Below are 12,566 nucleotides of genomic sequence, written 5' to 3' on the forward strand. Positions count from 1 at the left end.
ATTTTGATTACATGATAATTCACACAAACCTAAGGGCTGATAATTCAAATAAATGCATTGGAATTACAATTACAAGCAATACAAATTGAAACTATCATGTAGAAAATGTTGTAGGGAAGACAAACAAAATGACTTTGTTTTATTGGCAGAACAGTAAGAAGATGCAACAGGTTTACTAAAGAGATTGCCTACACACTATGTTTGCTAATCCTCCGCTAGAGTTTTGTTGTACAGTGGTGGATCCTTACTCAGTAGGACTGGAGGTGGACACAAAAAAATTCCAGAGAAGGACGCTTCATTTTGTATTTCCTTGAATCAGGGGAGAGAGTGTCATGGGCATGATAAATGAGTTGGGGTGGAAGTGATTAAAACAAAGGCATTCTTCATTGCCTTGAGACCTCTTCACAAAATTTCAAACACAAACCTTGATTAATGTTTAGTTTGGGTTGAGATACATCAGGTACCTCCACTTTTGCTGAAGTCACATTCCAATTTTTTGTTTAATACATTGCACATGGGATTTATATTGTGCTGTTTTCAAACTTTCAGTACTTTATAGCTATTCACAAGAAAATAAAACTAGTAATAACTCAGCCATGACACATTCATAAAAATAAATCTGATAATATCAGAGTTTATCCCTCAAACACCATCAGCAAGTAACAAAATTCTTAGCAACAAAATGCAACAGGACCTATTTCATGCACTTATTTCACATAGTCATTCATGAAAATCTAGCTAGGTGGTGCCTCTTATGCAAGCATATTCCACTGTGCCCTAGCAAGACATTTGGAAACTTAATATGCCTTTTCTGCAGCAGATAGAATGGCAAAGCCCATGAACAAAAATCTGTCTTCAGTACTATTTGAACATTAATATTTACTATTGATCAATGACATATCAAACCATAATACAAATATACAGAGATAGGGATTTGACAGAGAAGGTTCATCCACTCTGCTGATTGCCTTTTGTTGTAAGCAACAAAATATAGAAAATCATGTGAAGAACACTCTTAGCCTGAAATTCTGAGTCTTCAGGAGACCCACAAGAGCTGTACTCCATAGAAGGCATACCCCTAAAGGACTGCTGTGTGATGCTAACCAGCATTTTAAGGTCCATCCACAATAATAGCCACTACCTGTTCAAAAAACATGAATTGATATCAGCAGTTTCAACAAAGGTGACAAGAGTTTGTTGAGCATTTTAGAGGGACCGTTAGGCAATGATTGATTGAAACTAGGGAAATAAAGACAGCAGAAAATCAGTGGTTAGCTTATAGAGTTGAAACAGTGCAGGTAGCAGAGGCTCAAATAGGATAAAGACAAGGCCTAGTAGATATCCTTGGATATCATAGGATACATTCAGTTTAATTGATGAAAAGACAAAATATAAAATGCAGTAATTAAAGCAAATGAAAGGGAAAAAACACATCTAAAAAAATGAGGATCACAGGAAGTGCCTAACTATGCATGTAGCTTCTATTAATTTAATAAATTGTTACAAATGTACAATAACTGCATAATATATGAAGTTTTTACATCTCAATACATTTAAATTATAAAATTATTATATCCTGCATCTAACTCAATAATAACCTTTTTTAGGGGTGTCCGCTCCTTCAGAACTCATTACAATTGACCAAAAAGTGGAGCTGAAGAAACTTGAGCATTTTTGCAACTACAGTGTACAAGTTCAAGCATTTACAAGTAAAGGTGATGGTGTGAGCAGCCAACCTACCTTCTGCAGGACTCAAGAGGATGGTATGACACATGTTAGTTTCATTCAATTAATTATGGCACTCTGAACAAAAATGGACGAGACTAAGAAATTCAACAAGTATTAATTCAATTCCATGTGTTATTCACACATGTAGACACTGAATATCATCTGAAAGGATTTTAGCTTTAACATAGTACAAAGCTTAATATTTTTGAAAGCTTGACTTAATATCAAGTGAAGATAAATCTGTAAGAACTGAATATTTATTCAGATAATTTCAGTTCCATGTGTTACTCACACATGTGGACAGTGAATATCATCTGAAATGATTTTAGCTTTAACACAGTAAAAATCTTAATATTCTTGAAAGCTAGACATGATGTCAAGTGAAAATACAGACATCAAAAAAAAGTCTTGCATCACCCCAGTTCCCAGAACTCCTGAAGATAGATGTTGACTGTGGATATTGTATCACAGACACAGTCCCTTTGACTGTTCAGAGATGTCACTAAACCCAACCTAAGCCGGCCGGGGTGGCCGAGCGGTTCTAGGCGCTACAGTCTGGAACCGTGCGACCGCTACGGTCGCAGGTTCAACTCCTGCCTCGGGCATGGATGTGTGTGATGTCCTTAGGTTAGTTAGGTTTAAGTAGTTCTAAGTTCTAGGGGACTGATAACCACAGCAGTTAAGTCCCATAGTGCTCAGAGCAATTTGAACCAATTTGAAAGCCACCCAAAGATGTAAACAACCATGCAGGACCAGTGTCTATTAGACGGAGGGGGCCCGACAGCCGATCAGTTCCAGTCATTCCACCAGGAAGGAGGTACATGGCTCATGTTCTCTGTAGTTCAACCGTGCCTAGATGGTCAATACTGCAGTCCGATTGCGTCCGCATTGGTACTCTGTGCCAGGAAGGGCTCTCAACAAGCAAAGTGTCCAGGCATCTCGGAGTGAACCAAAGCGATGTTGTTTGGACATAGAGGAGATACAGAGAGACAGGAACTGTCAATGACATGCCTCACTCAGGCCACCCAAGGGCTACTACTGCAGTGTATGACTGCTACCTATGGATTATAGCTCAGAGGAACCCTGACAGCAATGCCACAATGTTGAATAATGCTTTTTGTGCAGCCACAGGACTGCATGTTACAACTCAAACTGTGTGCAATAGTCTGCATGATGCACAACTTCACCCCCAACGTCCATTGCCAGGTCCATCTTTGCAACCATGACACCATGCAGGGTGGTACAGATGGGCCCAACAACATGCCGAATGAACTGCTCAGGATTGGCATCACGTTCTCTTCACCGATGAGTGTTGCATATGCCTTCAACCAGACAATTGTCACAGATGTGTTTGGAGGCAACCCAGTCAGGCTGAATGCCTTAGACACATTGTCCACTAGTTCAGCAAAGTGGAGGTTCCGTACTGTTTTGGGGTGGCATGTGGGGCAGACGTACGCTGCTGGTGGTCACAGAAGGCACTGTAACGGCTGTACGATACATGAATGACGTCCTCCGACCGATAGTGCAACCATATCGGCAGCATTTTTGCAAGGCATTCGTCTCCATGGACAACAATTCATGCCCCCATCATGCACATCTTGTGAATGATTTCCTTAACAATAATGACATCACTCAGCTAGAGTGTCCAGTATGTTCTGCAGACATGAACCCTATCGAATATGCCTGGGATGGATTGAAAAGGGCTATTTATGGATGACATGACCCACCAACCACTCTGAGGGATCTGCTCCGAATCGCCATTGAGGAGTGGGACAATCTGGACCAACAGTGCCTTGATGAACTTGTGGATAGTATGCCATGATGAATAAAGGGATGCATCAATGCAAGAGGACACGCTACTGAGTATTAGAGATACCAGTGTGTACAGTAATCTGGAGCACCACCTCTGAAGGTCTCACAGTATGGTGGCACAACATGCAATGTGTGGTTTTCATGAGCAATAAAAAGGGCAGAAATTATGTTTATGTTGATCTCTATTCCAATTTTCTGTAAAGGTTCTGGAGCTCTCAGAACGGAGGTGATGAAAAACTTTTTTTGATATACACTCCTGGAAATTGAAATAAGAAGACCATGAATTCATTGTCCCAGGAAGGGGAAACTTTATTGACACATTCCTGGGGTCAGATACATCACATGATCACACTGACAGAACCACAGGCACATAGACACAGGCAACAGAGCATGCACAATGTCGGCACTAGTACAGTGTATATCCACCTTTCGCAGCAATGCAGGCTGCTATTCTCCCATGGAGACGATCGTAGAGATGCTGGATGTAGTCCTGTGGAACGGCTTGCCATGCCATTTCCACCTGGCGCCTCAGTTGGACCAGCGTTCGTGCTGGACGTGCAGACCACGTGAGACGACGCTTCATCCAGTCCCAAACATGCTCAATGGGGGACAGATCCGGAGATCTTGCTGGCCAGGGTAGTTGACTTACACCTTCTAGAGCACGTTGGGCGGCACGAGATACATGCGGACGTGCATTGTCCTGTTGGAACAGCAAGTTCCCTTGCCGGTCTAGGAATGGTAGAACGATGGGTTCGATGACGGTTTGGATGTACCGTGCACTATTCAGTGTCCCCTCGACGATCACCAGTGGTGTATGGCCAGTGTAGGAGATCGCTCCCCACACCATGATGCCGGGTGTTGGCCCTGTGTGCCTCGGTCGTATGCAGTCCTGATTGTGGCGCTCACCTGCATGGCGCCAAACACGCATACGACCATCATTGGCATCAAGGCAGAAGCGACTCTCATCGCTGAAGACGACACGTCTCCATTCGTCCCTCCATTCACGCCTGTCGCGACACCACTGGAGGCGGGCTGCACGATGTTGGGGCGTGAGCGGAAGACGGCCTAACGGTGTGCGGGACCGTAGCCCAGCTTCATGGAGACGGTTGCGAATGGTCCTCGCCGATACCCCAGGAGCAACAGTGTCTCTAATTTGCTGGGAAGTGGCGGTGCGGTCCCCTACGGCACTGCGTAGGATCCTACGGTCTTGGCGTGCATCCGTGCGTCGCTGCGGTCCGGTCCCAGGTCGACGGGCACGTGCACCTTCCGCCGACCACTGGCGACAACATCGATGTACTGTGGAGACCTCACGCCCCACGTGTTGAGCAATTCGGCGGTACGTCCACCCGGCCTCCCACATGCCCACTATACGCCCTCGCTCAAAGTCCGTCAACTGCACATACGGTTCACGTCCACGCTGTCGCGGCATGCTACCAGTGTTAAAGACTGCGATAGAGCTCCGTATGCCACGGCAAACTGGCTGACACTGACGGCGGCGGTGCACAAATGCTGCGCAGCTAGCGCCATTCGACGGCCAACACCGTGGTTCCTGGTGTGTCCGCTGTGCCGTGCGTGTGATCATTGCTTGTACAGCCCTCTCGCAGTGTCCGGAGCAAGTATGGTGGGTCTGACACACCGGTGTCAATGTGTTCTTTTTTCCATTTCGAGGAGTGTATATCAATCTCTGAGAACTGAATTACTAATAATTTTTATTACAGTCTTTACAATGATAACCAATTTCATTCATATTCTGACCATCTTCAGAGTCATTGTCACTACAGAGGAACCTGTGAATCTCACTTACTTTGTAAGTCATAAGTGACTTTTGGAGGCTGCATACAGAACTTAAAACTAATGGGTTACTATGCAACTGCAGGGGATCTGAAGATGTTGAAGATATGAATCAAACTGGTTTTCATTGTAAAAACAAAGACAGCTTTAAACTGTAAGAAAAATTTTTGAATTAACATAGCTTAACATTTATGTGAAATCCAAATGCCTTTAAGTTCTTTACATAATATAAACAATTAAACATTGGACTATTTGTATGGAAAGTTTTTAGATAATTGTGCTTCCATTGACTTCATTAATATAGTTCAGAAATGCTTATCTTTAATCTGATGTTATGTATGATTGTTTAAACCATGGTAATGTTCTTTCCTAACAGAGTTTCTACACATATAATTTATAAAATTATTATGGACCTTTTGTCATTTGTTATAACTGTTTATTTGCCTCTGTATTTACTACAAACAAATCTGAATTTTCATGTCCCAGATCTGGTGAATTTCACTCAGTGATTCATGTTGTGAAATGAGTATATTTTAATTGGTCATATTACTGAATCTACATTTTCTCTATACATGTATCATCGTTTCCTTAAGGTTCCATTATTTAATTACAGTACCTAATGAACCAGAAAATATAAAAGCTGCAGTGACTGACTCAAGAACAATATTACTCTCATGGTTACCACCACTATACCCTAATGGAATAATCAGAAGTTATAGAGTTTATATGAGGTCACTAGAGGGGATGGCCATGGTAAGAGCAGAATTTTTCACTATTTTTAAAAATAAAATTAAAAGTTATGTTTGTTGAGAATAATGATACATATCTGTCATGGCATTATGTAATGATGAATTAGTCCTTAAGTAAGTTATCCCATTTTGTTCTAAAATTACAGTCCACTATGATACCTATCAGAGGTCACAAGAGAATTTCTTAGCAACTAATGTGTTTATTGTTACTTATTGCCTAAAATCAGGTAGTTGGAACAGTTAATTATTTTCTAATTACAAAGAAGAGATTACTTATGAACTGTTCTTCAGCTATGTAACCTTCAGCCAGCTCACCTTGTGTTATTAATGTTTCAGTGTCACTGGTGATATTCATTATTAGCTGTAATATATATTTGCCATTTTGTTTTTCAGTGTGCAGATGGGCAAACATACAGACCCCACTGCCCATCATGTTTTCCATATGACAAACAGTGTCAGCGTAAAACTACAGTTTGTTTCTCACTGCACATAAACACTGTTTTTAAAGTGTAAATTTATGTGCCCATTGCATAGAATCATCAATTATTCCTGTGTAGTATTTCATTTAATCGTATAAATCAACATGGACAGTGAAATGTGGAGAATGGATAGACAGTGCAATGCAGGTTAACACACAAGACAGAGCCATTCAGGCAAGAAGAACTGCTGTCCCTTTTGACACACACATTTAGAAAGTCATTGCTATAAATTTTTCCCAACAGAGTGCAGTGTGTCAGCTGGGGTGTTGTCATTTTGCTCTTCAACCTGTATATTGAGTTGAAATAACATTCTTTGTCCAGTTTGGTACATGACACCCTTCACATTTTCCCATAAAAAAATCACAGAGTGAAAGGTCTGGAGAGTAGGGTGGTCAAACGATGCGAGCATTCTTTGAAATTACATAATCCCAGGACAAACATTTTGCTGCTACTTCAGAATGTCTGATAGTGTGTAAGGTGTCTCCATCCTCATAAAGTCAGGTGTGCTGTATGACTAGATTTGGAACTGTATAGAGTAGAGCCAAAGAGCTCTAAGAACCGAAGTGTCTCTCACATGTTTACATAATGTTAACACCTCACAGTGATAGAACTGCCTCTTTCATCCTAAAAAAAAGTGAGGGTCTGTCACCCCATGACACAGCACGGTAACTTTGGTACTGTCTGGAAGATGCTGGTCAAACTGAGCATGATTTTCTTGAGCCATGCACATCTCAGTGGTTTCCAGAATATAGATGCAAAGTAGTGCCCAGAAACTGTGCATCCTTGCAGGATTTACCAAGTAGTTATTCACAAATTTGCAGATACAGGAGTCAGTTATTGAGATGCAGATAATATGCACACTAAAGTTTGCATGTGTGAAACTGAAGCTGATGAAGTATCCTTTAACATCAAAGCCACAATGATGAAGGAACTTTTTGAAGTAATGTGCACACACTGTGAACTTCCAATAGAGCACACCATGAGTGAGTGCCCATTGAAAACCTGCCATGCTATGCTCACACTCAGTTATCATGTTATTACTGCTTGTATACATTTGCCTTAAGTTATTGTGTTCAGTGGATGTTATGGTCATTGGCATACATGCCACAGTCTAATAAAGTGTACTAACATCCTTCGTTGTGTTGGTTGTCCCAGCTGCAACACAAGTGGCAACAGGGATGAGATAGTTCTCCACGTGGTTTTCAGTCTCTGGTTGGTCCTCCATTGCATCTACAATGTGTGATGGTCCTACTGATGAGTCTTTATGCCAGCTGGTAGATGAGCAAGGGGATTTTACTACACTGTTGCAGCATCTCAGTCAACAGCAGGAGGCATTTGCCACATTGCAACACAATCAAATCCTAGTATTGCAAACAATTACCTCTGTTCTGGACAGTTCTGGGCCATCCCAGAGTATGCCACCTGCCATGTCGCCCCTTGAACCTACTGTTTTGCCTCTCGCTACCCCAGTCATTTCTCCCCCACTGTTTTTGGCTCATGATGAGTCTGTTGTAGAATGAGAGGCCTACAGAAAATCATTGTGGCAGCATTTTCAGCTGTTTGGATTGACTGATATTACCTTATGCTGTGCATTTTTTTGTCTTGTTTATCAACTCCTCTGCCATCTGGCCCCTGCAGGATTTGTCTTCACTCTCTTTTGATGACATGTGTGACCTTCTTTGTAAATACTACTGTAAGTGGATGCATGTAATTGCTGCATCAGTTGAGTTCTATCAGCGCTGCAAGAAACCAGAACATTGCTATAAGACTTAGTAGGAAGCTGGGTTTCAATTTGTCATTGATGTACATAAGGAGCCATATGCTGACCAAATACACTCCTGGAAATTGAAATAAGAACACCCTGAATTCATTGTCCCAGGAAGGGGAAACTTTATTGACACATTCCTGGGGTCAGATACATCACATGATCACACTGATAGAACCACAGGCACATAGACACAGGCAACAGAGCATGCACAATGTCGGCACTAGTACAGTGTATATCCACCTTTCGCAGCAATGCAGGCTGCTATTCTCCCATGGAGACGATCGTAGAGATGCTGGATGTAGTCCTGTGGAATGGCTTGCCATGCCATTTCCACCTGGCGCCTCAGCTGGACCAGCGTTCGTGCTGGACGTGCAGACCACGTGAGACGACGCTTCATCCAGTCCCAAACATGCTCAATGGGGGACAGATCCGGAGATCTTGCTGGCCAGGGTAGTTGACTTACACCTTCTAGAGCACGTTGGGTGGCACGGGACACATGCGGACGTGCATTGTCCTGTTGGAACAGCAAGTTCCCTTGCCGGTCTAGGAATGGTAGAACGATGGGTTCGATGACGGTTTGGATGTACCGTGCACTATTCAGTGTCCCCTCGATGATCACCAGTGGTGTACGGCCAGTGTAGGAGATCGCTCCCCACACCATGATGCCGGGTGTTGGCCCTGTGTGCCTCAGTCGTATGCAGTCCTGATTGTGGCGCTCACCTGCACGGCGCCAAACACGCATACGACCATCATTGGCACCAAGGCAGAAGCGACTCTCATCGCTGAAGACGACACGTCTCCATTCGTCCCTCCATTCACGCCTGTCGCGACACCACTGGAGGCGGGCTGCACGATGTTGGGGCGTGAGCGGAAGACGGCCTAACGGTGTGCGGGACCGTAGCCCAGCTTCATGGAGACGGTTGCGAATGGTCCTCGCCGATACCCCAGGAGCAACAGTGTCTCTAATTTGCTGGGAAGTGGCGGTGCGGTCCCCTACGGCACTGCGTAGGATCCTACGGTCTTGGCGTGCATCCGTGCGTCGCTGCGGTCCGGTCCCAGGTCGACGGGCACGTGCACCTTCCGCCGACCACTGGCGACAACATTGATGTACTGTGGAGACCTCACGCCCCACGTGTTGAGCAATTCGGCGGTACGTCCACCCGGCCTACCGCATGCCCACTATACGCCCTCGCTCAAAGTCCGTCAACTGCACATACGGTTCACGTCCACGCTGTCGCGGCATGCTACCAGTGTTAAAGACTGCGATGGAGCTCCGTATGCCACGGCAAACTGGCTGACACTGACGGCGGCGGTGCACAAATGCTGCGCAGCTAGCGCCATTCGACGGCCAACACCGTGGTTCCTGGTGTGTCCGCTGTGCCGTGTGTGTGAACATTGCTTGTACAGCCCTCTCGCAGTGTCCGGAGCAAGTATGGTGGGTCTGACACACCGGTGTCAATGTGTTCTTTTTTCCATTTCCAGGAGTGTAGTTCGTGATGCAATCAATCAGTTTGTCCCTGATAGTCATGTATGTCAGCAGATTCTTCAATGTGAAAACCCCTCTGTAGTAACACTGTTCACGTTACGTCGCACTTCACTTAGCGTAGACCGGGACTGTGTCCTAGGCATGCCCGATGTTAACTCACTGGGCACGGCCCGTGCTGCCGGAGTTGTTGTTGTTGTTCTTGTTTTTACGCCGGCAGAGGTCGCGTCCGAATTCTCGCGTGCCCTCTGGTGGACGGGACTCTACTTGCGGCAACTACCGCCTGTGACGCGCCGTGCCAATGTGCACCTCCCGCGATCTTTCTGGTGGCTACTACACTCCTCCTCCTTCGGGGGGTGAAGCCACTGTGATCCACTGCGTCGGAAGGTGGAGCGTCGGGCAGGAGCGATGACCTCCACATCCATTGGATGGCCGGAGTCGAGGGGATCTGCCAACCCTCGAGCCAGAACCTTCGAATACGGCTGGAAGTGACCCACACGAAGAGGCCCCCGTCGTCCCACAACCGGAGCCCAGGACAGAACGGGTGACAAGCTGTCGAACTCCAGATCCTGGTCCACCTCAGGAGGGGCAAGGCCCAGTGACGGGGACGAAGGGGAAGGGACGACCACAGGTGAACTAGCCCCTTGAGAAACCGGGCCTGCTAGGTGGGCAAGCTCTCGCTGGGGCATCTCGAACGATGTCGATGCCGGTGTTGGAGCTACTGGAGGCTGCCAAGGCTGAGAACCATCACAGGGCGGCAGAGTCACAGCAGGGAGAGGAGGTAACTTCCCCTGTGAAACCAATACAGGTGCCGGCAATGGGGAAGCCGGTGTCCGAGAGGTCGGAGGGTGGGTGCCCGAACGTGGACGTAGCTGATTTTGGTGACGATGTACCACCCGATCCCCCGCCTGCAAGGTACAGAGCCGGCGGCCATTTCGGCGCAGGACCACCGCCGATATCCAACGTGGATTGCGACCAAATCCACGGGCCCAGACCGACATACCCAGTGCAAAGACAGGTACTCTGTTTTCTGAAGACTGGCGAGGACCAGGCCGGAGGAGGTGCAGCAGAGTCCTAGGTTGACGCCCATGGAGGAGCTCTGCGGGGCTGCGTTCGCCCATAGGTGTGGTCCGGTATGCCATCAAGAAAAACGTCAAGGCTTCCTCTGCAGGAAATTCGTGCACATACTTTTTAATCTGTGTCTTAAATGTGCGCACCATGCGCTCGGCTTCCACATTCGATTGTGGATGGAAGGGGGGAGAGCAAACGTACCGAATACCGAAGCGCCTACAAAAATCCTGGAAGGTCTACGAAATAAACTGCGGTCCATTGTCTGAGACCAGGGTGATTGGCAGACCTTCCACAGAAAAGATTTTTGCTAGTGCCTGGATTGCAACTTCTGAAGTGGTTGAGGAGCAGCGAACCACATATGGGAATCGGGAATAAGCATCAATGAAAATGAGCCAAAAGCCTTTGAGAAACGGGCCCACAAAATCAATGTGAACACGTTCCCGTGGTTGGGTTGCCGGCGGCCATGAAGAGAACGCTGCCCTGGGAGATGCTTGTTGGCTCGCACACTGGGAACAGGCGGCCACTAAGTGCTCGATTTCTCTGTCAATACCGGGCCAGTACACATGTCTGCGAGCCAAGGTTTTAGTACGGGAAACACCCCAGCGCCCCGCATGTAATAACGTGAGGACCTCCCTTCGTAAACCTGCAGGAACAACCACGCGAGGAGCTGTATCATCGGTAGTCAGAAGGAGAACTCCTTCCAAGACTGAAAGGCGGTCTCGTAGAAGAAAATAATTACGAAGAGGGTCCGAGGCCTGGCCCGGAGGTCAGGAGGACCACCCCTGCTGAATGAGGCGAACTACTTGCCGGAGAACCGGGTCAGCCGCCGTTTCCCTGGCGACTCGAGAACTAGTGATCGGGAAGCCATCAACTGCTTGGCGGGACGCCACATCCAAATGAAAATACATAATCTCCTCTCGATCGAACGTAGGATACGGGCCCGCCGGAAGACGGGAAAGAGCATCGGCGTTGGCATGCTGTCCTGTAGGGCGAAATTGAATGTCATAATGGTACTTAGAATGGAACAAGGCCCAGCGCTGTAGTCTGTGGGCCGCCCTATCCGGAATCTGAGAGGCGGGGCCATATAACGATATTAACGGCTTATGGTCAGTGATTAACTGAAACTTCGTGCCATACAAGAAAGGGTGAGACTTGGTAACAGCGTAGACAATGGCCAAAGCCTCATTTTCCACCTGGGAGTAATGGGCCTGCGCGGGACTAAGCGTTTTAGACGCAAACACCAGTGGTTGCTCGGAACCATCTGCGTTGCGATCGGCCAGGACCGCCCCCACCCCATACTGCGAAGCATCTGTAGCCAGGACCAACGGCTTATGGGGATCAAAAGTAGCCAAACAAGGGGCTGAAGCGAGGAGGCCCTTCAACGAGGTGAACACTCGCTCGCATGCAAGCGACCAATCAAAAGGAACACCCTTGTGCAGAAGGCAGTACAGGCAGTGGGCTATAGTGGAAGCCCTGGGAGTGAACCGGTGGTAATAGGCTATCTTGCCTAAAAAAGCTTGTAACTCTTTCAGCGAAGTCGGCTGAGGAAGGTTGACGATACCTTGGACCAAACTTCCTAGTGGCTGGATGCTATGCCGAGATATGGTGTAGCCCACATACTCAATGGACGGTTGGAAGAAGGTTGACTTATGCAGGTTGCAACGCAAGCCCACAGACCTGAATTT

The 12,566-nt window shown here is 46.5% G+C and overlaps 2 protein-coding genes across 2 annotated transcripts in view; both read left to right on the forward strand.

The window, feature by feature from the left end:
* The window catches only part of LOC126249303 (Down syndrome cell adhesion molecule-like protein 1 homolog), a 114,047-nt gene extending 112,240 nt beyond the window's left edge, over positions 1 to 1,807 (forward strand). Inside the window, exon 4 of the mRNA XM_049950957.1 lies at positions 1,608 to 1,807. Coding sequence (XP_049806914.1) covers positions 1,608 to 1,807 — 200 coding nt within the window. The remainder of the gene's footprint in view (positions 1 to 1,607) is intronic.
* Positions 1,808 to 6,004: 4,197 nt separating this feature from the next.
* The window catches only part of LOC126249639 (Down syndrome cell adhesion molecule-like protein Dscam2), a 152,804-nt gene continuing 146,242 nt past the window's right edge, over positions 6,005 to 12,566 (forward strand). The window contains exon 1 of the mRNA XM_049951316.1: positions 6,005 to 6,084. Within this exon, the coding sequence (XP_049807273.1) occupies positions 6,058 to 6,084 (27 nt within the window). The 5' untranslated portion in view covers positions 6,005 to 6,057. The remainder of the gene's footprint in view (positions 6,085 to 12,566) is intronic.

Source organism: Schistocerca nitens, chromosome 3, assembly GCF_023898315.1.
Source record: "Schistocerca nitens isolate TAMUIC-IGC-003100 chromosome 3, iqSchNite1.1, whole genome shotgun sequence".
Taxonomy (NCBI): Eukaryota; Metazoa; Arthropoda; class Insecta; order Orthoptera; family Acrididae; genus Schistocerca; species Schistocerca nitens.